We start from the raw sequence: 26,821 nt of genomic DNA, 5'->3' as shown, positions 1-26,821 counted from the left end.
TATAATGAATGGCCCGCCTTATAACACACAGCGCAATAATGCATGCCGCACTGCACCGCAGCGGATGGCAAAATGGCAGCACGCAGTATGTGCGTTGTGGTGCGCTGCAGTGCATTGCGCTGTACTGCACAATGCGTTGGGGGCCCATTCACAATGACAGTACATACAGTGCAGGCGTGTTTTGCGAACTTGCGGTGATGCGCACAATGCCGCAATACACAGGTATGAATGGGCTTGTATGTAAAAAATAGAAATATCACATTTATTGTGTAGAGAGAACAGAACTCCAGCTAAAAAATATAATAAAAATGAAGAATAAAATAAATGGATAAAAAAATAATCATAAATAAATAATAAATAAATGCATATACTATAAAACTAATAATGGATAAAGGGCCCTGGGGACCTCTGGGCCCTTTAATAATAATAATAATAATAATAATAATAACAATATATATATATATATATATATATATATATATATATATATATATATATATATATATATATATATATATATATATATATAAACAAAAATAAAAAAAAATAAACATTTATAAAAAATGGGGCCCTGGGGACCTCTGAGCCCTTTAACATATATAAAAAAGAAATAAAATAAAAAATTAATGTTTTTATAAAAAAAAAGGGGGGTTGCCATCCGGGGCCCTGGGACCTCTGGGCCCTTTAATAATAATTATATATATATATATATATATATATATATATATATATATATATATATATATATATATATATATATAAATAAAAATTATAAATAAATATATATATATATATATATAAAAAAAAGGGGGTTGCCATCTGGGGCCCCTGGGAACCTCTGGGCCCCTTGCCTGTACCCCCCTGATGGCGGCCCTGCGTGCATATATTGAATATTGAATCTCATTGGCTCTCTAGGAAGATTGCAATGACTATTTAAGGATCGGGATCTAGACACTCACATGGGCTGCTCAGATCCAGGAAGTCCAGGTTGCTGACGTGTCCGCGGGCAGACGGTCCGGGTTGCGTGTTGCATGATGGCGGCTCCGCCCCCATATCATACCACATCCCCCCAGGGGACAGCAGGTAGCTGCCGGACTCATCCAGCTCACAGGGGCTTCTTGCTGGCCTCTCCCCGGCCTCCATGCCGCACGCAGTCCTCACATTCATACGGTGAAAAGCTTTATTGGTTTTGGGCAGGCTCCAACAAGATGGCTCCCTAGGTGCGGAGCGCGGGGACAACGATTCCTCAAAGTCACTTTCCTCCGGGACGTTCAGGCTGGACATCTCTTCTCTGGACTCTTTTAATGGAGCCTTGAGCTCGTTTTCTGCTTTTTCCAACATGGCGGTGACCTGGCGGAGAATTGGTAGACATCAAAATGTTGTAGGGGGACAACTACACTGACCACCAATGTAAGGGGACACTACACTGACCACCAATGTAAGGGGACACTACACTGACCACCAATGTAAGGGGACAACTTCACTGACCACCAATTTAAGGGGACACTACACTGACCACCAATGTAAGGGGACACTTCACTGACCACCAATGTAAGGGGACACTACACTGACCACCAATGTATGAGGACACTACACTGACCACCAATGTAAGGGGACACTACACTGACCACCAATTTAAGGGGACACTACACTGACCACCAATGTAAGGGGACACTACACTGACCTCCAATGTAGGGAGACACTACACTGACCACCAATGTAAGGGGACACTACACTGACCACCAATGTAAGGGGACACTACACTGACCTCCAATGTAGGGAGACACTACACTGACCACCAATGTAAGGGGACACTACACTGACCTCCAATGTAGGGAGACACTACACTGACCACCAATGTAGGGAGACACTACACTGACCACCAATGTAAGGGGACACTACACTGACCACCAATGTATGAGGACACTACACTGACCACCAATGTAAGGGGACACAGTCTTCGGTGACCACCAATGTAAGGGGACACTACACTGACCACCAATGTAAGGGGACACTACACTGACCACCAATGTAAGGGGACCCCTCTGCCAGTCCTCCATCCATACCTCTGATAACACAACCTTCTTCTTGGTGAGACACAAGCAGATGGCGAGCGCCAGGTAAAGCCCCGCCTCTTCTGGGGCTCTCCCAGGCTTGGGGTCAGCATGTTTCCCAAGCAGTGCCTTTGCACACAGGCGCTCCGCAGCCTCTGCCTTATCGCCGCTGGGCTGCGCACACGATTTCGCCTGCTCCATCTCTTTCACAACCAGATCTTTCTAGTAAGAAAAGGAAAACGAGCGTCAGAGGGGGCAGTGACCGCGGAAGAAGAAAAAACAATCGCTCGTTGCTGGATTCAGTGATGGACGATCTTACCAAGTAGGCGGGGTCTCGGCTCTTGTCGCTCGCCATTAGTCCGGTCAGGATTTCCGCCAGAACCTGGAGGTGCGACAAATCAAAAATGTAGCCAATGCTGGTTTTGCAGTTTTTTTTTTTTTGCACACGTTTAAAGTGTAAGTAAACCCCCCTATCGTTTTCAGCCAAGGAAGCTGCCATCTTGGCCTCTGTTTAATCTACAACTGCACATGTGATCAGATATGACACGAGCCATTGGATGGTTTGACAGTTTGGTTGAGAGCACAACCAATGGGAGTGTTATATTTGCGGCACGTGCCGGAAATAAAATTTTAATATAATTTTAGGCCTAACGATTACTTAGACCCCCCAAAACACGAGGGGCCGGATTCAGATACGAGATACGACGGCGTATCTCCGGATACGCCGTCGTATCTCTGAGTGCGGTCGGTCCTATCTATGCGCCTGATTCAGAGAATCGGTTACGCAAGGATTTCCCTAAGATCCGACCGGCGTAAGTCTCTTACACCGTCGTATCTTACGCTGCATATTTACGCTGGCTGCTAGGTGGCGCTTCCGTATATTTACGCGAGGAATATGCTAATTAGGTATTTACGCCGATTCAGAAACGTACGTCCCGCCGGCGCATTTTTTTACGTCGTTTACGTTAGGCTTTTTTTCGGCGTATAGTTACCCCTGCTATATGAGGCGTATCCTATGTTAAGTATGGACGTCGTTCCCGCGCCGAGTTTTGAAAATTTTACGTCGTTTGCGTAAGTCGTTCACGAATAGGACTGGACGTCATTTACGTTCACGTCGAATCCAATACGTCCTTGCGGCGAACTTTGGAGCAATGCACACTGGGATATTTCACGGACGGCGCATGCGCCGTTGACAAAAAACGTAAAATACACGGGGTCATCTTAAATTTAAATAAAACACGCCCACGACATCCCCATTTGAATTAGGCGGGCTTTACGCCGCCACACATACGTTACGCCGCCGTAACTAAGGGCGCAAGTTCTTTCTGCATACGGAACTTGCGCCATAAGTTACAGCGGCGTAACGTATGTGAGATACGTTACGCCCGCAGATAGATAGACGAATCTATCTGAATCCGGGCCGATATATTTTCTGAAAGCAGAGACCCTGAAGAATAAAATGTTAGGAGATTTTTTTTTAATGCCAGATGGTATTAGTGCGACCGTTTAACAAGCGCAAAATTTCAGTGAAAAATCGAATTTTTAAGGCACACAATACATCACCCAATTGTTTGTGAGAATGAAGTTGTGCCGAGTAAATAGATATCAAACGTGACAATCCTTAACCACTTCAGCTCTGGAAGATTTACCCCCCCCCCTTCATGACCAGGACATTTTTTTCTATTCGGCACTGCGTTACTTTAACTGGTAATTGCGCGGTCGCTGTACCCAAAAAATTGAATGTATATCATTTTTTCACACAAATTGTTTTCTTTTGGAGGGATTTGATCACCACTGGGTTTTTTTTTATTATATAAGCGAAAAGAGAGCAAAAATTTGGATAAAACAAAAACATATTTTTTACTTTCTACTATAAAGCATATCCAGAAAAAAATGTCTTCATAAATTTGGGCCAAAATTTATTCTGCTACATGTTTTTGGTAACCCCCCCCAATAAGTGTATATTGATGGGAACATTCATTGATCAGGAACATTCATTGATCAGGAACATTCATTGATCAAAGACCATCATTGATCAGGGGAAATCATTGATCAGGAACATTCACTGATCGTGGACAATCATTGATCGGGGACATTCATTGATCAGGAACATTCATTGATCAGGGACAATCATTGATCGCGGACATTCATTGATCAGGGACATTCATTGATCAGGAACATTCATTGGTCAGGGACATTCATTGATCAGGAACATTCATAGATCAGGGACAATCATTGATCAGGGACAATCATTGATCAGGAACATTCATAGATCAAAGACAATCATTGATCAGGAACATTCATAGATCAAAGACAACCATTGATCAGGAACATTCATAGATCAAAGACAATCATTGATAAGGGAAAATCATTGATCAGGAACATTCACTGATCGTGGACAATCATTGATCGGGGACAATCATTGATCGGGGAAATTCATTGATCAGGGACAATCATTGATCGCGGACATTCATTGATCAGGGACATTCATTGATCAGGAACATTCATTGGTCAGGGACATTCTTTAAACAGGGACAATCATTGATCAAGCACCTTCATTGACTGGGGACAATCATTGATCAGGGACAATCATTGATCAGGGACAATCATTAATGGGGACATTCATTGATCCTGAACATTCATTGATCAGGGACATTCAGGGACAATTATTGATGGGGACATTCATTGATTAGGGACAATCATTGATCGGAGACATTCATTAATCAGGGACATTCAGGGACAATCATTGATGGGGATATTCATTGATCGGGAACATTCATTGATCAGGGACAATCATTGATCGGGAACATGCATTGATCAGGGACAATCATTGATTGGAGACATTCATTGATCAGGGACAATCATTGATTGGAGACATTCATTGATCAGGGATATTGATTGATCAGGGACATTCTTCTTTAGACGCTCTGTATTTCCATACCACGCCAGCAGAAAAGATGTCTGTCTGTGCAGTCAGTTGCCCTCTCCTCAGGTAGCTGTCCGGCAGGTAAGGTTGGTACTTCTGCACGTCCTGGGTTTTCACCTGAGTGTAATTGGCGGACGTGTCTGGGCAGAATCGAGGTCCGGAGTGTCCCAGTCTCGGAGAGAAATCTTCATCCAGTAGCACATTGGAACTACGAGAACAACGAAAATAAGGAGGAGTCAGATCTGTACTGTCACTCCACACATGTCCTGACTTCAAGCGGTATTAAACCCAAAAATGTATAATATTGCAGCTTACCAATCATTAGATGTGGCGACTGCATTTGTTTGCTTTTTATGGCTTTTTTTCCTCGGTTTTCACCTGGTGATCTGGCCAGTAACACACCTCGTGTATTAGAGCGCCCCCCCCCCACTCTGGATGAAGGAGCACAGGGGGCACAGCTGACAGCAGCATTCTCAGTCTGGGGTAAGGGGAGTGTTAGATGCACTAGCAGATTTAGATACACTAACAAATTGTAGCCAAACTCCAGCTCACACTTTATAATCAGTTAAAGCAAACTGTTTTTTTTTCTTGTGGGATAAAGGTTAAATAAATGAATAAAAGCTGATCATAGTAAGAACTCATGTCAGTGGTAAATGGTTTGTGTCAATGCTGCAACTGCTATCTCTGTAGGACAGCTTGTTCTGTTGAAAAACAACAGACTTGCTGGCTGGTTCACCAGATAAAAATAGAAGAAAGAAAGCCTAAAATAAGAAAAAAAAACGAAGGCCGCCATTACATCTAAGAATTGGTAGGCTGCAATATAATAAATGTTTGCTTTTGGGTTTAATCAGTGGCAGTGCGTCCATTAAGGGTGCACGGGCGCCGCCCCCTCTCTCCAGCCACCCCCCTCTATGACTAATGGATAGATTCATGCATAGCATGAATCTATCAATGGCAGCCACCGTCATCCCCGGAAGCTTTACTAGGCTTCAAAATAGGGTGGGCTCGGGGCGCAGAGCATTGCGTCTGGAGCCCACCCAGTTGTGTTGCCACAGCGAATGAATATTCGCTGTGGCAACACTCATCCTCCTTCCTGGCCAATTGGGAAGCGGGTCTGATACCCTTCATCGGATTGGCTGAAAGTACAGGGCGATCCTATTCGATGCCTGGGAGGAGATGCATGGCGGAAGCGAGGAGGAGAAGACACAAGAACCGATGCCCGATGCCAAAGGCATCCTGATGTCTGCCGATCTCAGCTGCTGCCCGCCGCTGCTCGATCCCTTCCCTTGTCTGATCCCCGCCGCTGCCCGCCGCTGCTCGATCCCTTCCCTTGTCTGATCCCCGCCGCTGCTCGATCCCTTCCCTTTCCTGATGTCCGCCGATGCCCTGATCCCCGCCACTGCCCGATGTGCCCGCCACCTAGATGGGGTAAGTGCTGGTGGACCGACAGCGTGGAGGGGGGGCTGGTGGTTTGAGGTGCCATGGGGGGTGGTTGTCTGCCGCTCCCCCAAACAAAAAAACAGCAGCCGCCACCAGACACGTCACAGGTCCCAGAAGATTACTCAGCCAATCAAAATGCGCAGCGCGACTCGTGCATGCGCAGTACGCACCCAGCTGTCACAGCCGGGTGCCCACACTTGCAATGCTGGTGACTTGTCGTTAAGGTTCCCCTATTAAGATGGTTCCTGTAAGTACTGCGCAGACGCAATCCTTGCCGACGGAAATCTCCGAACCTCGGCCGGCATCCAGGCTCATTCCTTAACATCCCTGTGGATTGGAGGATGTTAAAAAAAGAGCCAGGAGGCCGAGCGAGCGGAGCGAGCCGTCTGAGCGAAGCGAGGACGTGAGGCCTACTGGCCACTTTCCTCAAATTCCACGTCGCCCTGGATGCCGGCCGAGGCTCGGAGATTTCCGTCGGCAAGGATTGCGCCTGCGCTGTCCTTACAGGAACCATCTCAATAGGGGAACCTTAACGTCAAGGAACCATATCGTCAGATCACCGGCACCCCGGAGAGGAGAAGGAGAGAAGCAAATCTTCGGGGCGGCCGCATCGTTGGACCGTGGGACAGGCGAGTGTCTGTTTATTTAAAGTCAGCAGCTACACTTTTTTTTTTGTAGCTGCTGACTTTTAATAAACACAGAAATGGGTGGAGCTCCGCTTGAAATCCAATAAATGAGAGGGGTGGGCCAAGGACAGTCGGGCTGGGGAGGAAAGTGCTGGATGATGCTGGGTGTCCTCCAGTGTCAGGAAATATGGTGGCGCTCTGTCTGACTTGCAGCAACAGCTAATGTGAAATAGGTGTAATCATGTGGGAATTATAGCTCTTGCAGGAGGAAATTAAGAAATCAGGGGTTGCTGGTGATCGCATCATCGCCAGTCTAACAAACCTTTTTCATGTGTCACCGGAAACCACAGAGAAGGGGACAAAGGAAGGCAAACTGCGCACACGACCACCTTTCCAAGGCAGTGAGGGGGCCGCACGTCACCCCCCGGGGAAGCGGGCACTTGTGTGGTCACAGGAGGAAGTGGACCGACGTCTCATGAGCTCAGATGTGGTCGCCATGCAAGGAAGTGATAATTCTAAGGAGGAAGTCTCGGGGGGGGAGGAGGGTTGATATCTCACACTCACCTCTTAATATTCCCGTGGAACAGGTCAGACGCATGCAAGTGATGCACAGCCCGCAGGAGACCCGCAGCGACCCTCAGCCTCTTCTCCCAGCTCAGGATGTGATCTCCTCCCTAGAAATGAATGAATGACATTTTCTTTGACAGCGAGGGCACAAGGGGCAGCTCCTTTGGGCTCTGCGTTTAAGACGGCCCTTGCATTCGATACAATTTATTCTCTAATGTTCAGTGCAGCATGCTCAGTATCATACCTCTTCCAGGTATTTATAACCTCTCACAGAGATCACAGCACTCCCCCTGGCAATGCCTTCAGCAATAACCCCCAGCAAGTGTCAGGGCATTAAATAACCCCTAACAAGTGTCAGGGCAAGCAAGAACCCCCAACAAGTGTCAGGGCGAGCAATAAGCCCCAACAAGTGTCAGGGCATTAAATAACCCCTAACAAGTGTCAGGGCAAGCAAAAACCCACAACAAGTGTCAGGGCGAGCAATAAGCCCCAACAAGTGTCAGGGCAAGTAATAACCCCCAACAAGTGTCAGGGCAAGTAATAACCCCCAACAAGTGTCAGGGGAGGCAATAAGCCCCAGTAAGTGTCAGGGCATTAAATAACCCCCAACAAGTTTTAGGGCAAGCAATAACCCCCAGCAAGTGTCAGTGTAAGCATTAAGACACAGTAGGTGTCAGGGCAAGCAAAAACCCACAACAAGTGTCAGGGCGAGCAATAAGCCCCAACAAGTGTCAGGGAAAGCAATAACCCACAACAATTTTTAGGGCAAGTAATAACCCCCAACAAGTGTCAGGGCAAGTAATAACCCCCAACAAGTGTCAGGGGAGGCAATAAGCCCCAGTAAGTGTCAGGGCATTAAATAACCCCTAACAAGTGTCAGGGCAAGCAATAACCCCCAACAAGTGTCAGGGCATTAAATAACCCCTAACAAGTGTCAGGGCAAGCAATAACCCCCAACAAGTGTCAGGGCAAGCAATGACCCCCAACACATGTCAGGGCATGCAATAACCCCCAGCAATTTTAAGGGCAAGCAATAGGCCCCAACAAGTGTCAGGGCAAGCAATAACCCCCAGCAAGTGTCAGTGTAAGCATTAAGCCCCAGTAGGTGTCAGGGCAAGCAAAAACCCACAACAGGTGTCAGGGCAAGCAATAACCCCCAACAAGTGTCAGGGCAAGCACTATTTCCCAGCAAGTGTGAGGGCAAGCAATATTTCCCAGTAAGTGTCAGAGCAAGTAATAACCCCCAACAAGTGTCAGGGCAAGTAATAACCCCCAACAAGTGTCAGGGCATACAATAACCCCCAACAAGTGTCAGGGCAAGCACTATTCTCCAGCAAGTGTGAGGGCAAGCAATATTTCCCAGTAAGTGTCAGGGCATACAATAACCCCCAACAAGTGTCAGGGCAAGCAATAACCCCCAGCAAGTGTCAAGGCAAGTAATAACCCCCAACAAGTGTCAGGGCATACAATAACCCCCAACAAGTGTCAGGGCAAGTAATAACCTCCAACAAGTGTCAAGGCAAGTAATAACCCCCAACAAGTGTCAGGGCAAGTAATCACCCCAAACAAGTGTCAGGGCAAGTAATAACCCCCAACAAGTGTCAGGACAAGCACTATTCCCCAGCAAGTGTGAGGACAAGCAATATTTCCCAGTAAGTGTCAGAGCAAGTAATAACCCCCAACAAGTGTCAGGGCAAGTAATAACCCCCAACAAGTGTCAGGGCATACAATAATCCCCAACAAGTGTCAGGGCATACAATAATCCCCAACAAGTGTCAGGGCAAGCAATAACCCCCAGCAAGTGTCAGGGCAAGCAATATTTCCCAGCAAGTGTCAGGGCAAGCAATATTTCCCAGCAAGTGTCAGGGCAAGCAATATTTCCCAGCAAGTGTCAAGGCAAGCAATATTTCCCAGCAAGTGTCAAGGCAAGCAATATTTCCCAGCACTTGTCAGGGCAAGCAATAACCCCCAGCAAGTGTCAGGGCAAGCAATAACCCCCAGCAAGTGTCAGTGTAAGCATTAAGCCCCAGTAGGTGTCAGGGCAAGCAATAACCCCCAACAAGTGTCAGGGAGAGCAATAACCCCCAACAAGTGTCAGGGCGAGCAATAAGCCCCAACAAGTGTCAGGGCAAGCACTATTCCCCAGCAAGTGTCAGGGCAAGCAATATTTCCCAACAAGTGTCAGGGCAAGTAATAACCCCCAACAAGTGTCAGGGCATACAATAACCTCCAACAAGTGTCAGGGCATACAATATCCCCCAGCAAGTGTCAGGGCAAGCAATAACCCCCAGCAAGTGTCAGGGCAAGCAATAACCCCCAGCAAGTGCCAAGGCAAGCACTATTCCCCAGCAAGTGTCAGGGCAAGCGATATTTCCCAGCAAGTGTCAGGGCAAGCAATAACCCACAATAAGTGTCAGGGCAAGTAATAACCCCCAACAAGTGTCAGGGCAAGTAATAACCCCCAACAAGTGTCAGGGCATACAATAACCCCCAGCAAGTGTCAGGGCAAGCAATAACCCCCAACAAGTGTCAGGGCAAGTAATAACCCCCAGCAAGTGTCAGGGCAAGCAATAACCCCCGGCAAGTGTCAGGGCAAGCAATAACCCACAATAAGTGTCAGGGCAAGCAATAACCTGCAGCACAATAATAAGAACTATGCATTGAACCCTACAATGGAGATGTATTTCCTTCAGAATAAATGTAGCAATGCATGATGGGTCCTCAAAGCTTATTATCTGATTATATTTTACTGGCTGTTTCAGAAAACAAGAAGATGAAAGTTATTGCAATTGGCGGTTAATGAACTTACTCCGTGTAAAGCCTCATCCAATGAGCCGTTCTTCATGAACTGGTTGATGAGGCAGCGGCGTCCGCTCTCCAGGCAGAATCCCAGCAGCGGCAGCAGATTAGGGTGGGTACAGCTGCAACGTAAATGGCAAGAAATAATGTAAAGGTGCCCAAAGCATACCCCACCCACACCCTGCCCATTTTCTGGGGGGACAAGCCCAAACCACACCCACTGTACGAGTTGATCCCATCCAGACCCCCCGCCTCTAAATACGCAAGGACCGCCCACGCGCAGCCATGATCCCAGCAATACGTGTCTTTTTTAAGTTAATATGGTATTCGTTTTAATTCAGAACTCTCCACAAGGCCTTAGTTTTTCCGAAAATTAGAAAATCCGGACATTCTAAAATGATAAAATTTGAAAAACTGAAAATTCGGAAATTAAAAAAAAATCTGAAAATTTGAAAATAAGAACCAAAATCAGAAAATTTGAAAACCCAAAAATTTGAAAATCTGAAATAACTAACTAATAATAACTATTATTGGATATTAAATTCTAGGTATTGGAATTTCCTTTAAAATTTAGGGCCAGGTTCACAGAAAAAGTACGCCGGAGTATCTGCTGATACTCCGGCGTACTTTCAAATTGCCGTGTCGTATCTTTATTTGTCATTCACAAACAAAGATACGACGGCTTTTGGCTAAGATCCGACAGGCGTACGGCTTCGTACGCCTTCGGATCTTAGGTGTCATTTTCCGGCGGCCGCTGGGTGGAGTTCGCGTCGTTTTCCAGCGTCGGGTATGCAAATTAGCTGATTACGGCGATCCACGAAGATACGCGCGTTCGTCGCAATCTCTTACGTCGTCGCTAGCCGTTTTTTCCCGTTGTAAAAATAAAGCGGTGGTTCCCCCTTAAAAACAACTTTTTTTTATTCCACTGCCCCCCCACATTACAATCGAATTAAGGCTCTTATTATTTTTTTGCTGCTGTACATACCTTGATACAGCATCTTCACCCGTGCATCCGGGTTGCGAGTCCCGCGGGAGTGGGCGTTCCTCACATGCTGTTGATTGACGTTTTGCCCAAAAACGAGCTCTCCCCCCGTCGCGTAAGCCGCGTCACGATTGGCGAAAGGAGCCGAACGGCGATGCGCATGCGCAGTATAGCGCCGACTCGCCGTTCGGCTCCTTTCGCCAACCGTGACGCGGCTTACGCGACAGGGGAGAGCTCGTTTTTGGGCAAAACGTCAATCACCGCCATGTTATGAACGCCCACTCCCGCGGGACTCGCAACCCTGATGCACGGGTGAAGATGCTGTATCAAGGTATGTACAGCAGCAAAAAAATAATAAGAGCCTTAATTCGATTGTAATGTGGGGGGGCAGTGGAATAAAAAAAAGTTGTTTTTAAGGGGGAACCACCGCTTTAAGAGTGCTATTTAGATGGTGTAAAATTACACCATCCATGTTAAAGTATGGCCGTCGTTCCCGTGTCAAATTTAATTTTTTTTATTTTTTACGTTCAAAAAACACATCGGGTGCCTTAATTTCGCGCAAAGCACGGCGGAAAATTTCCTAACGAAGCATGCGCAGAACGTTCGGCTCGGTTACGCGCCTAATTTAAATGGTACACGCCCCATTTTAATTAGGCGGGCTTGCGCCGGACGGCTTTACGCTACGCCGCCGCACGTTTACAGGCAAGTGCTTTGTGAATCAAGCACTTACGCCGAAAACTTGCGGCGGCGTAACGTAAAGGGGATACGTTACGCCGCCGTAGATATTCGTGAATCTGGCCCATAGCTGTTAGTGAACGTAACGAATACAAATGTATCCGAAGTTACGAATCATCCGGAAATAACGAATGTCGCAGCTAAACGAATGGAACGTAACAAATTAATAAATAGTCATAATAATAAAAACGTTTTATTATTAATTATTATTAATTTGTTACGTTCCATTCGTTTAGCTGCGACATTCGTTATTTCCGGATGATTCGTAACTTCGGATAAATTCGTATTCGTTACGTTCACTGACAGCCAAATTTGAAAGGAAATTCCAATACCTAGAATTTAATAGTTATATTAGTAGTTAGTTATTTCAGATCTTCTATTTTTTTGATTTTTCAGCACATGCGCTTCTTGAAGAGAGTAGCCCTGGCAGAAGTTACTGATCAGGGCTGGCTGCAGATGTCAGAGGAAGATCGTCATGAGTCTCACCGGAAAGTGATCTGTGCTTCTGTCTGGAAGAAGGAATGTAATCTGTCTGTCTGCTCTCCGTCCACCTAAAAAAAAAAAAAATCGCGATTATTCCCGGACATCACATGCGGTGAGTGCTTTTATTTTTTATTGAATATTTTTTTTTTTCATAATTGTTCCCATCTCCATGCTGCTGATCTCTTGCAGCCACTTTCTACCACTTCTACATGGCACTCTCTCTAGCCACTTAACCCCCGGACCATATTGCTGGTCAAAGACCAGAGCACTTTTTGCGATTCGGCACTGCGTCGCTTTAACTGACAATTGCGCGGTCGTGCGACGTGGCTCCCAAACAAATTGGCGTCCTTTTTTTCCCCCACAAATAGAGCTTTCTTTTGGTGGTATTTGATCACCTCTGCGGTTTTGAGTTTTTGCGCTATAAACAAAAATAGAGCGACAATTTTGAAAAAATATTATATTTTTTACTTTTTGCTATAATAAATATCCCCCAAAAATATATATAAAAACTATTTTTTTCCTCAGTTTAGGCCGATACGTATTCTTCTACCTATTTTCCGTATAAAAAAAAAATCGCAATAAACGTTTATTGATTGGTTTGCGCAAAAGTTATAGCGTTTACAAAATAGGGGGTATTTTTATGGCATTTTTATTAATATTTTTTTTTTACTAGTAATGGCGGCGATCAGCGATTTTTTTTTCGGTACTGCGACATTATGGCGGACACTTCGGACACTTTTGACACATTTTTGGGACCATTGGCATTTTTATAGCGATCAGTGCTATAAAAATGCATTGGATTACTATAAAAATGCCACTGGCAGGGAAGGGGTTAACACTAGGGGGCGGGGAAGGGGTTAAGTATGTCCCTCACTTACCTCCTTTATTTTCTTTACGGCGTAAGTTCTGTCCGCCTTCTTCCCCACATAGATGTCGGCGAACTGCCCGGAGTAAATCTTCCTTTCCACGCCGAACGCGTCGGTGATTTCATCGACCTGCCGAGGAGTCCACTGCTGACACAAGGCGCCCGGCGTCAGGCTGATCTCCTGCTGCGGAATGCTCAGAGCCTACAGACAGGGGGGTGATCGTTTACAATCGCTTTAAAGTGAACCTTCAGTCATTTTTTCATCTATTAAATCTTCTGCCCTTGTTGATGTTTTAACTTTGGATAGTAAAAAAAAATTCTGCCAGTAAATCCCTTATACAGCCCACTTCCTGTTTCCTGTCTGGTCATTAGCCTAGCCTTATGACATCATGCACAGCTCTCAGTTTGCCAGGAGGGAGTGGGAGTCATAAGAGGACCAATCAGAGCTGGAGGTGTGTTTGTGTAAATCCAGGAAGTGAACAGACAGCAGCTTCAGCTGCCCACAGTTAAAATGGCTGCAGCTAGGGTGCCCACGTGTCCCTAGTTGCCCGGGACTGTCCCGCAATTGACATGTCTGTCCCTGGTCCCGGCACCTTCATAGAGGACACAGCCACCCCCTACTAACTAATAACTACGGGCCAGATTCACAGAGCAAGTACGCCGGCGTTTCTACTGATACGCCGGCGTACTTTCAAATTTCCCGCGTCGTATCTTTAGTTTGAATCCTCAAACCAAGATACGACGGCATCTGGGTAAGATCCGACAGGCGTACGGCTTTGTACGCCTTCGGATCTTAGATGTAATACTTTGGCGCCCGCTGGGTGGAGTTTGCGTGGTTTTCCGCGTCGGGTATGCAAATTAGCGATTTACGACGATCCACGAACGTACGCGCGGCCGTCGCATTTTCTAACGTCGTCTGTAGTCTGCTTTTTCCGGCGTATAGTTTAAGCTGGTATTTTGCGGCGTATAGATAGACTTGCCATGTTAAGTATGGCCGTTGTTCCCGCGTCGAAATTTGAAAAAAAAAATTTTTTGCGTAAGTCGTCCGTGAATAGGGATGGACGTAACTCACGTCTAAGTTAAAAAAATGACGTCATTGCGACGTCATTTCGCGCAAAGCACGGCGGGAAATTTCTGGACGACGCATGCGCAGTTCATTCGGTGCGGGGACGCGCTTCATTTAAATGAAACCCGCCCCCTGATCGCCGATTTGAATTCCCCCGCCAGAAATACACTACGCCGCCGTAACTTACGCCGCAAAATCATTGAGGATTCGAAATTCCGCCAGGTAAGGTACGGCGACGTAGCGTATTTCTGATACGCTGCGCAGGTCCAATTCTCTCTGGATCTGGCCCTACATTTCTGGAACTGGTTGCTAGGGCCGGCGCTGCCTGGCGTCTTGCACCCAGTGACAATTTACTCTCAGACAGTGAGGCCGGGAGCGAGGCCTGCGCCTAGTGCAGCACTGCTGTCCCCACCCACCTCGGCACCTTCTCCGGCACCCAGCGGAAAAAAGGCAGGGACTGGTGTGATCTTCACTCTCCAGATAGCGACGCCGCTCCTTTCCACGTGGCTCATGCAGAGGGAGTGACAGCAGCACTGCATCTGGTGGCAGGCTATGGGTGGCAAGTGGCACTGCATCTGGTGGCAAGTGGCACATTCACCTGACAAATAACTCAATGCCAAATTCCCCATCAATACCGAGACTACATTGAAGTAATGTCATGATATCGCTACGGTTCTCCTACTTTGGGCCGGAACCGGAAGTGACGTCATGATATCGCTCAGGTCCTCCTACTTTGGGTCGGAACCGGAAGTGATGTCATGATATCGCTCCGGTCCTCCTACTTTGGGTCGGAACCGGAAGTGATGTCATGATATCGCTCCGGTCCTCCTACATTGGGCCGGAACCGGACAGAACGTCATGATATCGCTCCGGTCCTCCTACTTTGGGTCTGAACCGGAAGTGATGTCATGATATCGCTCCGGTCCTCCTACATTGGACCAGAAGTGACGTCATGATATCGCTCCGGTCCTCCTACATTGGGCCAGAAGTGATGTAATGATATCGCTCAGGTCCTCCTACTTTGGGTCGGAACCGGAAGTGACGTCATGATATCGCTCCGGTCCTCGTACATTGGGCCAGAAGTGATGTAATGATATCGCTCTGGTCCTCCTACTTTGGGCCGGAACCGGACAGAACGTCATGATATCGCTCCGGTCCTCCTACTTTGGGTCAGAACCGGAAGTGACGTCATGATATCGCTCCAGTCCTCCTACTTTGGGTCGGAACCGGAAGTGACGTCATGATATCGCTCCGGTCCTTCTACATTGGGCCAGAAGTGATGTAATGATATCGCTCAGGTCCTCCTACATTGGGCCGGAACCGGACGAGACGTCATGATATCGCTCCGGTCCTCCTACTTTGGGTCGGAACCGGAAGTGACATCATGATACCGCTCCGATCCTCCTAGACCATAGAGATTAGCGGAGGCCATCTTCTGTGGTCTGCCGCTGCAACTGCCGGATCGGTTCCCCCGGGGGTACCGATCATCCAGGTAAGCCCAAGAACCACCGAAATACTACTGAAGGGGGGGGGGGTGACCCCCTCTTGTTGCTTCTAAAAGTGATCCAGCAGCTAATTAGCCGCTCAGATCACTTTTAGCGGTTAGAGAAATAATACCGGGGGTTATGGCATATTGCTGCAGTCATACCCAGTATTCCACTTAAAAAGTCCTCAAGTGGCTATGCAATGCAGGCAGATCATGGCTGGTGGGAGGGGCCATCAGGGTGCTGTACGTGGCTTCCTGAAAACATCGCAGCACCCTACTTTAGTGCTCCTCCAAGCAGCCTTCAGCCTTGATGTAAGCAGTGGGCTGGCTCTTGGGAGGAGTTATGCAAATATCAAAATGCATTGAGTCTGTGTTTAGCTCCATCTAGTGGCCAAAATGTGGGTGCATTTCTCATTATGGTATATCAAAAACATATACCACATTTTGGCCACTAGATGGAGCATAGGGATTACTCTATTAGAAAAATTACGGTCAGAGTTGTGAAAACGTGTGACATTTGTCCATGTTTTACAAACTGACCCCTCTTAGACTCTTTCTACATGAATTTGGGTTCATGTCAAGGGGGCCAACCAGTGCGCTTTCCTTGCATTTGATATCAGTTTGAGACGCTTCGGAGATCATCCAGAGCCCATTTTTACCAGGTGCAAGTGACCCGCCTCTAAAGATGCATCAACCTCCCTCCTAAATTGCACGCACCTCATCTGTTCTGAGAACGGACTGCAATCTCTCTCCAAGGACCTCAGAAACTCTGACGGAGGAGGCGGCGGGGATGGCAGAACGAAGTCTGTAAAAAATATATATGTTCAGATTGTAACCGTCTGTATCCATCTCCAGATCAATAAAACGGAAACCCTCAACCCGATAAACACTTTACCTGGAGCTTTATCCATCATGGCGGCGCTGGTCGCTGAGTTCTGTTGTGCCCCGGATCCGTGATCCGATCTTCTCTCTGATCCTGGAGAGTTCTGGGAGGAGATCATGGGGTCTGCACCCAACAGAGATAAATGTCATCATTGGTTAGGTTATCTATTGGATCATCAGAGATAATAATACGAATGTTCCTGCTGATGCTTTTTCCTTTTGACAGAGAACATTGAACCAATTTTATTAGTTCCTACCACCAGAGGAGCTTACACTCTAATGTCCCCCACAGTCACACACTATTACTATTAGGGTTGTCCCGATACCACTTTTTTGAGACCGAGTACAAGTAACGATACTTTTTTTCAAGTACTCGCCGATACCGATTACCAATACTTTTTTTTAAATGTCATGTGACAGTATTTTTTTTTTATTTTTCCTTTTTTTTTTTGTTTTGTTTTTTTACAGTGATTTTTTTTTTGTGTTTTTTAGGGGGGGTGGATTGTCAGTGTGTTTTTTTTTTTTTTATTTACATTTTATTTTTTTAAAAAAATATTTATTGCAATTTTTTTTTTATCAGCCCTGTTGGGGATCTTTGGAGAGATATCTCCCCGTGTTCCGTGCTGTGCTCTTTCCCCCGTGTTCCGTGCTGTGCTCTTTCCCCCGCGTTCCGTGCTGTGCTCTTTCCCCCGTGTTCCGTGCTGTGCTCTTTCCCCCGCGTTCCGTGCTGTGCTCTTTCCCCCGCGTTCCGTGCTGTGCTCTTTCCCCCGCGTTCCGTGCTGTGCTCTTTCCCCCGTGTTCCGTGCTGTGCTCTTTCCCCCGTGTTCCGTGCTGTGCTCTTTCCCCCGTGTTCCGTGCTGTGTTCTTTCCCCCGTGTTCCGTGCTATGCTCTTTCCCCCGCGTTCCGTGCTGTGCTCTTTCCCCCCGTGTTCCGTGCTGTGCTCTTTCCCCCCGTGTTCCGTGCTGTGCTCTTTCCCCCACGTTCCGTGCTGTGCTCTTTCCCCCCCCCCCCGTGTTCCGTGCTGTGCTCTTTTCCCCTGTGTTCAGTGCTGTCCTCACTCCCCCCCCATCCCAGGAAGTCTTTATTAACTGTTGCACTACAGGTCTGCACTGCTGTTCAACCTTTGTTTGTAGCTTGTTCCTGTCTGCAGTGTGTTACGTTTACCTTCCTGTTTACCGACCTTGGCTCGTCTCTGACTTCTCCTGTTTGCCTGTTTGCCTGACCCTTGACCTGTTCCTTGATTACCCTTGTCCGCCTGTTGCCCCGACCTCAGCTTACCCGTCACTATCGCTTGTCCTGGTTGCTGCTTGCCCTCTCTCCCTGCGGAGCGCGACCTAGGGGATCCCAGGGGTCGCGACCTGGATCCAGCTGCAGCGAAGGCCATCCTCACCACTAGAGGCTCTGGTGAACACAAAGCTGGGTCTTAGACTCCGCGCCCTGGGGAATCTTGGGTTCACGCTTCCTTTCTGATAGCAGCAGTCGGCTATAGGGTTCACTACCCCGTGGTGCATCCCTGACCCCAACGGGGTGCACTTGTCACCTGGCCACAGGTGACCTGACACGGGGACTGTGGTCGATGATTCTATGTACCCTTTAGATTAAGGTGACCAGATTTTTAAAATGAAATCGGGGACATATTATATATATATATTTTTTTTTACTAGTAAATTACGTCAATCATCAACTCTCTGCTCGTCGCCCGCCCGCCTCGCAGCCTGTCAAGTCTTACTCTTCGGTCCCCCGGCTACTACTTGGGTGGGGAGTGGAGGAAGATCACTCTGCCAGGGAAGACAAGGAGATAGGCAGGTGGCTGGCTGGGACTTGAGCCAAGACAGAAGAACATGCAAGTGGAGCTGAATGGGCATGCAACCGAAAGTGAAGAAATATTCCCTCCGCTCCAACCACCACATGATCATCAGAAAGGGGCACAGATATTGGAAAAACTACACCACCCTAAGCTAGTAGGTGCGACGGAGCGGGGGTGTGTAATTCTGATATTTTTTTTTTTATTCTGTAGTGATTTAGCTAGATTCAGGTAGAGTTAGGCCGACTTATCAGTAGATACGCCGACCTAACTCGGAATCTGCGCCGACCTAAGTTTAAGTGTATTCTCAAACAGAGATACACTTAAACCTATCTAAGATACGACGGCTTGCGCCGTCCTAATTTAGGTTACAATATTTAGGCTGGCCGCTAGGTGGCGCTTCCATTGCGGTCGGCGTAGAATATGTAAATCAGTAGATACGGCCTATTCACGAACGTACGCCCGGCCGCCCGCAGTACAGATACGCCGTTTACGTAACGCATTAGCAGGCCTAAAGTTATTTCATCAAATAGTTGGAATAGTAATGTAAAGTATGGACGCGTTCCCGCTTCGAAATTCGAATTTTTACGTCGTTTGCGTAAGTCGTCCGCGAATAGGGATTTACGTAGTTTACGTCCATGTCGAAATCAAATGGCCCGTGCGGCGGACTTAGCCGCAATGCACACTGGGAAATGCAGGCGCCCGGCGCATGCGCAGTTCACAGAAGACGTCAATCACGTCGGGTCAAGCCTCATTATCATAAAACACGCCCCCTCAGACAAATTTGAATTAGGCGCCCTTACGCCCGCCCGCTTTAGGCTACGCCGCCGTAACTTAGCAGGCAAGTACTTTGAGAATCAAGTACTTGCCTCGCTAACTTACGGCGGCGTAGCCTAAAGACGCTAAGCTACGCCGCCTTGTGGTTAAGGCAATCTTGCTGAATCTAGCTATTTGTCTTTGAAATTGCCCCAGGCCCTGTTTAAATCTAATCCGGGGACAAAACCGGGACTGTCCCCGGAGACCGGGGATGTCTGGTCACCCTATTGTAGATCTCTGTGAAATATGTGGTGCTGCAAATATGGGAAATAAAGGAATATAATATTTATAACTTATAATAAGATAACAGTGAGCTATTCTCCGGACGTAGACGTAGCCAAGGAACGGGCGTAACTGAACACGACTGCAGCTTGGGGGGAAGAGGGGGGGGGGGGGGATCTTTTGCTCCTCATTGGCCCGACTCACTCTGTCGGAGGATCTCCAGCGCTCTGTAAAGTTCCAGTTTCTCCAATATATCCTCCAGGTCCTGAACGGTGGCCAGTTTCTGTCCCCAACTCCAAAGCAGCTCCCTGGTGGCGTTATCTCCCGCTCTCCTCTTCATCTGGAATTTCTGGACAGATGTTTCATCGCTCATTATGTTGGAAACTAAGAGGGCAAAACAAAGGTTTAGGTTATAAAATGAATAAAATCCATAACGCAAGACTCTTTTTTATTTTATTTTTATCCAAGACTAGAAACATTAGGTCCATGGGGCGGGGGTATGTGGGCTGGGGGGTGGGGTTGTGTGGCTTACCATTGGCTGGCGCTGCTGTCAATCACATCTAATGACGCGCCCGCGCCGGGGGGGGGGGGGGGGTTTCCGAGTGATACAGTTGGCGGCTATGGCCGCCACTGTATCACAGGAGCGCGCCCGCAAGTGCTTTCCACCATGCAAGCTCTCTCGCATGAAGGTGGAAAGCTCTTGTAGGGAGGAGCCGAGACAGCCGCCGAGGGACACCCGACGAGACGTGGATCCGGGCCACTGGGCTAGACTTCAGATAGATTAGCGGATCTTTAGATCCGCGTAATCTATCTGATTTACGATCCGCCGGCGCAAATTTGAGAGGCTAGTGCAGTATTCAGAAAGCACTTACCTCGAAACTTGCGCCGTCGGATCGTAAATACCCCGGCGGAATTCAAATTCCGCGGCTAGGGGGAGTGTAGTATTTAAATCAGGCACGTCCCCCGCGCCGATTTTAAATGCGCATGCGCCGCCGTCTAAATTTTCCAGCGTGCATTGCTCCCAATGACGTCGCTAGGACGTCATTGGTTTCGTCGTGAACGTAAATTACGTCCATCCGTATTCGCGACTGACTTACGCAAACGACGTAAAAATTCAAAACTCGGTGGCGGAACGGCGGCCATACATAACATAGATACGCCGCATATAGCAGGGGTAACTATCCGCCGGAATAGGCCGTACGCACAACGACCGTAAAAAAAAAGCGACGGGCGGGCGTTTGTTTCTGAATCGGCGGATCTCCTCATTTGCATATTCGTCGCGTATACAAATGGGAGATTGCAACCTAAGATCCGATGGTGTAAGTCACTAACACCTGTCGGATCTTAGGGAGATCTATGCGTAACCTGATTCTATGAATCAGGCGCATAGATCCGACCGACGGATCTAAGAGATACGACGGCGTATCAGGAGATACGCCGTCGTATCTTCTTCTGAATCTCCCCCACTGTGTGCAAAAAGAGCCACACAGTGGAGGTAAGTATAACATGTTTGTTATTTTAAAAAAATGTTACTTTAGCGATCCTTTACTTTCATGCTTTTTGTTGCCCTGTCCCAACTTTTTGAGATGTGGTGCTGCCATCAATTTCAAAATCATCTTATTTTTTTTATTTATTTTTTCTTAAATGGTCCATTTTCTCAGTTTAATCAATTCATATGTTTTCTATTTTCTATTGTGAATAAAATTTGGGTCTGTAACGCTAGAAATATTTCCCTGTAGAGTGTCAGCCCCTGATCTTCCTTCCCTAGAACGTTCCTGAACAAAGTTCCACACTGGATTCACACCAATGCTTTTCTCCCCCCCCCCCCCTAAGGCTTTTCTATTTTGCAATCGCAGGTATTTATATAGTGCCAACAAAATTACGCAAGCACTTTCCTGTACATTCACATCAGTCCTTGTCATCGAGGAGCTTACAATCTAAGGTGCGTACCTCACGTGGGTAACCAAAACCTTGGTTTGAGAGCGTTTTGCAAGCCAAGCAACAGTTTTGTATATATTTTCACTTGATATACAAGCAGGGCCACCATCAGGGGGGTACAGGCATTACACCTGTAAGGGGCCCGATAGTCCCCAGGGGCCCGGCTGGCCCCCCTCCTGTTTTATTTGTTTTTTTGCATTACATCTGTAAGGGGCCTGATGGTCCCCAGGGCCCCTTACAGGCCCGGCTGGCCCCCCTCCAGTTTTTATTTTTATATTCATTTTTAATTTATTTAATTCTTGAATTACACTTTTTTTTTTTTAATTACACTTATTTTTTGCTTTACATAAGTCCGAATCTGCGCCGTTGTATATTTAAGCGTATTCTGGAAACCAGATACGCTTAAATTTGGCTAAGATACGAGCGGCGTAAGTCTCCTACGCCGTCGTATCTTAGGGTGCATATTTACGCTGGCCGCTAGGTGGCGCGTTCCTTGTTTTCCGTGTCGAATATGCAAATGAGTAAGATACGCCGATTCACGAATGTACGTGCGCCGTCACAATTAGTTACGCCGTTTACGTAAGACATACGCCGGCGTAAAGATAAAGCAGGTCTCTAGGTGGCGCAGCCCATGCAAAGTATGGACGTCGGAACAAGCGTATCTTTTCACGTCGTTTGCGTAAGTCGTACGCGAATAGGGCTGTGCGTAAGTTACGTTCACGTCGTAGGCAGTGTTCGACGTATCTTAGGCATTCTATCCGACGCATGCGCACTGGGATACGTCCACGGACGGCGCACGCGCCGTACGTTAAAAACGTAATTTACGTGGGGTCATGCTTTATTTGCATAAAACACGCCCACCTCTTCCCAATTTGAATTAGGCGCGCTTACGCCGGCACATTTACGCTACGCGGCCGTAACTTAGGACGCAAGTGCTTTGTGAATACAGCACTTGCCTCTCTAAGTTGCGGCGGCGTAGCGTAAATACGATACGCTCCCCCCCCCCCCGGGGTACGTGAATCTAGGCCAAAACCCGCAGAGGTGATCAAATACCACCAAAAGAACGCTCTATTTTAATTGGGTACAGCGTTGCACGACCGCGCAATTGTCAGTTAAAACAACGCAGTGCCGTATCGCAAAAGAAAGCCTGGTTATGAAGGGGGGGGGGGGGGGAAACCTTCCAGAGCTGAAGTGGTTAATAACGGGAAGTGGAAATTAAGTTATGTAATCGCGTTTCCTCTTTTCCCAAACAGTAATGAAGATAAGACGTATAAAGAATTTTCGCCCTTCTCTGATTGCCGCCATAAAACATTATTACTGATATGGAGGGTGGGGGATGGTGCAAGGAAGTGAGCCCCAGTCCTTGTATCCATTCCCAGAAAATGTTACAGTAATGTCATTTTAAAAGTTCTTGTCAATCATTTTTAGAGACGATCTCTCAATATATTTTATTCTTCTGCTGTTCTGTCCCCCATGGGACAAAGTAGATGTAGTACTTCATCCCATGTTGGTAGGGGCTTCCTAACCCTAGCTATGAGGTCCGACCTTCCCCTGCCCCCTCCTACCATGGCTGGTCTGATAACAGCTAGGAAGGAGAGGGACACTTGATAATAACAGCCTGTTTTAGCTTTGAACACTTTCCAAAGACAAGCAGCAACAAAAGGAATGTGGGGTGGCGGGGGCACATCAGCATCTGCACTCCTCTTGCCACTGCTTGTCTGGGGCAGGGCCGCCATCAGGGGGGTACAGGCATTACACCTGTAGGGGGTCCCGACGGTCCACAGGGGCCTGGCTGGCCCCCCTCTCGTTTTTTTTGCATTACACTTGTAAGGGGCCCGATGGTCCCCAGGGCCCCTTACAAGCCCGGCCGGCCCCCCTTCTTCTGCTGTTCTGTCCCCCATGGGACAAAGTAGATGTAGTACTTCGGCACATGTTGGTAGGGGCTTCCTAACCCTTGCTATGAGGTCCGACCTTCCCCCTCCCCCTCCTACCATGGCTGGTCTGATAACAGCTAGGAAGGAGAGGGACACTTGATAATGACAGCCTGTCTTAGCTTTGAACACTTGAAGCTCCATTCACACCTAGGCGTTTTGTCGCCTGTAGCGCGACGCTATTGCAGCCTGAAATACGCTGGAGGGGTGATTTAACATTGTCGGCTATGGAGATGGTTCACATCTCCACGCCGAAACGCCGTACGCCTGAAGCTCAAAACAAGTCCCGGACCTTTTTTTCAGGCGGCTTTCGGCGTTCGGCATAGCCGACAATGTTGATCACCCCTCCGGCGTATGTTAGGCTTAAAAAAACGCCGCGTTTTGTCGTGGCAAATCGCGGGACAAAACGCCGCAATTTGTCGCGGCAAATCGCGGTAAAATACGCCGCGTTCAGGTGTGAATGCATTGAACACTTTCCAAAGACAAGCAGCAACAAAAGGAATGTGGGGTGGGGGGGGGGGGCACATCAGCATCTGCACTCCTCTTGCCACTGCTTGTCTGGGGCAGGGCCGCCATCAGGGGGGTACAGGCATTACACCTGTAGGGGGCCCCGACGGTCCACAGGGGCCTGGCTGGCCCACCTCTCATTTTTTTTGCATTACACTTGTAAGGGGCCCGATGGTCCCCAGGGCCCCTTACAAGCCCGGCCGGCCCCCCTTCTTCTGCTGTTCTGTCCCCCATGGGACAAAGTAGATGTAGTACTTCATCCCATGTTGGTAGGGGCTTCCTAACCCTTGCTATGAGGTCCGACCTTCCCCCTCCCCCTCCTACCATGGCTGGTCTGATAACAGCTAGGAAGGAGAGGGACACTTGTTAATGACAGCCTGTCTTAGCTTTGAACACTTTCCAAAGACAAGCAGCAACAAAAGGAATGTGGGGTGGGGGGACCAGGGCACATCAGCATCTGCACTCCTCTTGCCACTGCTTGTCTGGGGCAGGGCCACCATCAGGGGGGTACTGGCATTACACCTGTAAGGGGCCCGGTGGTCCCCAGGGGCCCGGTTTGACCCCCTCCCGTTTTATTTTTTTTGATGGACCCCAGGGCCCCTTACAGGCCTGGCTGGCCCCCCTCCCGTTTTTTTTAATTATTTTTAATTTATTTATTTTTTGCATTACACCCGTTAGGGGCCCGATAGACCCCAGGGCCCCTTACAGGCCCGGATGGCCCCCTCCCATTTTTTTTATTCTTTTTAATTTATTGATTTTTTGCATTACACTTGTAAGGGGGCCGATGGACCCCAGGGCCCCTTACAGGCCCGATGGACCCCCTCCCGTTTTTTTTTGTTTTAATTTTTATTTTTTTGCATTACACCTGTAAGGGGCCCAATGGTCCCTAGGGCCCCTTACAGGCCCGGCTGGCCCCCTCCCTTTTTTTTATTTTTTATTTTGTTTTAATTTTAATTTTTTTGCATTACACCTGTAAGGGCCCCAATAGGCCCCAGGGCCCCTCCCGGTTTTTATTTTTTATTTTATTATTAATTACACTTTTTTTTTTTATGTTTTATTATTTTTTTTTGCATTACCCCCGCTTATTATCTCACGTCAGGAGAGAAGAAATATTACACTTGTCTTTTTTACGTCAGCCCCCCCCCCCCCCCAGTTCTCTAATCCAGGGGGGCCCTGCCTAAACCTGTGTAAGGGGGCCCCAAAATTTGTGATGGCTGCCCTTAGGTCTGGGGTAATGGGGGGGGGGAGCAGGTGAAGTTCCTCTTTAACGAATATCAAAAGAATGTTCAAATTTACATTTCGAATACAAGAAATTTTAATAAGGGACGCGTTTCACTCCTCCACAGGAACTTCATCAGGACCTATATCAATCTCTTATCTGAGATCAGCACTGATAACACTTTATACAGCTTTACCATTATGCAAAAAATATTTTTTATCCCCACATCTTCACCTCTCAGCTACCCTTATCTGATATGTAAAAAAAGGGGGGAAATATCTCACCAAATCGTAGCCACTCCCAGTCTATAAGACAATCAATACAGCGACAAAGTTCATCCCAACACCCCGCGGGGGGATGTCAACGATCAGAGGGGAGGAGGTGCTGCAGCGAGGACTAGCCATGGCGGGTCTTCCCCCCTCCGGATCGACAGCTCCAGATAAAGCTGAAGGTCTCCTCAGCACCGGGACCTAAAGGAAAGCATAGTAATCAGTGATCTGTCTAAGCGACAGCGGACAACCCAAGAACACAAATGTATTACATTGCAGTTAACCAATGAGATGTGGAGGCTGCTTAAGCCAGTAACACACCCCCCCTGTCCTAGGGTGACAACGCTCACTGGACTGTATCTGTGGAGGAGCAGCGTTGTCACCCTTGGCTCTTCTCCTGGATTTGGACTACAGAAGAGCGCCTGCTTTCCTCCTCTTCATTACAGGGGTGGGAAGGAGTTTTGTAAGTCACATATCTAGATTCAGATACAGTTACGCCGGCGTATCAGTAGATACGCCGTCGTAACTCTGAATCTACGCAGTCGTAAATTTAACGTATTCTGGAAACCAGATACGCTTAAATTAGGCTAAGATACGAGCGGCGTAAGTCTCCTACGCCGTCGTATCTTAGGGTTGCATATTTACGCTGGCCGCTAGGTGGCGCTTCCGTTGAGTTCGGCGTAGAATATGCAAATGAGCTGGATACGCCGATTCAGAAACGTACGTGTGCGCCCGGCGCATTTTTTTACATCCTTTACGTAAGGCTTAAAGTTAGTCGAACAAATAGCTGGCCTAGCCAATGTTAAGTATGGCCGTCGTTCCCGCGTCGAAATTTGAAAATGTTTACGTCGTTTGCGCAAGTCGTCCGTGAATGGGGCTGGACGTAATTTACGTTCACGTCGAAACCAATACGTCCTTGCGGCGTACTTTGGAGCAATGCACACTGGGATATGTACACGGACGGCGCATGCGCCGTTCGTTAAAAACGTCAATCACGTCGGGTCACCAGTTATTAACATAAAACACGCCCCCCTGTTCCACATTTGAATTAGGCGCGCTTAGGCCGGCCCATTTACGCTACGCCGCCGTAACTTAAGAGGCAAGTGCTTTGCGAATACAGCACTTGCCTCTCTGACTTACGGCGGCGTAGAGTAAATACGATACGCTACGCCGACTCACTAATACGCCGCCGTACCTGAATCC

The 26,821-nt window shown here is 47.8% G+C and overlaps 1 protein-coding gene across 1 annotated transcript in view; it reads right to left on the bottom strand.

The window, feature by feature from the left end:
- Nucleotides 1-26,821, bottom strand: part of LOC120946165 (interleukin-1 receptor-associated kinase-like 2) — a 49,054-nt gene that overhangs the window by 1,752 nt on the left and 20,481 nt on the right. Inside the window, 13 exon segments of the mRNA XM_040360976.1 lie at nucleotides 960-1,350; nucleotides 2,067-2,276; nucleotides 2,374-2,436; nucleotides 4,996-5,188; nucleotides 7,611-7,720; nucleotides 10,423-10,534; nucleotides 12,616-12,680; nucleotides 13,491-13,679; nucleotides 16,689-16,834; nucleotides 16,925-17,035; nucleotides 19,959-20,138; nucleotides 25,634-25,703; nucleotides 25,706-25,819. Coding sequence (XP_040216910.1) covers nucleotides 960-1,350; nucleotides 2,067-2,276; nucleotides 2,374-2,436; nucleotides 4,996-5,188; nucleotides 7,611-7,720; nucleotides 10,423-10,534; nucleotides 12,616-12,680; nucleotides 13,491-13,679; nucleotides 16,689-16,834; nucleotides 16,925-17,035; nucleotides 19,959-20,138; nucleotides 25,634-25,703; nucleotides 25,706-25,819 — 1,954 coding nt within the window.

This window comes from Rana temporaria, chromosome 7 (assembly GCF_905171775.1).
Source record: "Rana temporaria chromosome 7, aRanTem1.1, whole genome shotgun sequence".
In the NCBI taxonomy this organism is placed as follows: Eukaryota; Metazoa; Chordata; class Amphibia; order Anura; family Ranidae; genus Rana; species Rana temporaria.
Note: the sequence above shows the minus strand (reverse complement) of the source record. Positions and strands in the feature narration are given on the sequence as shown.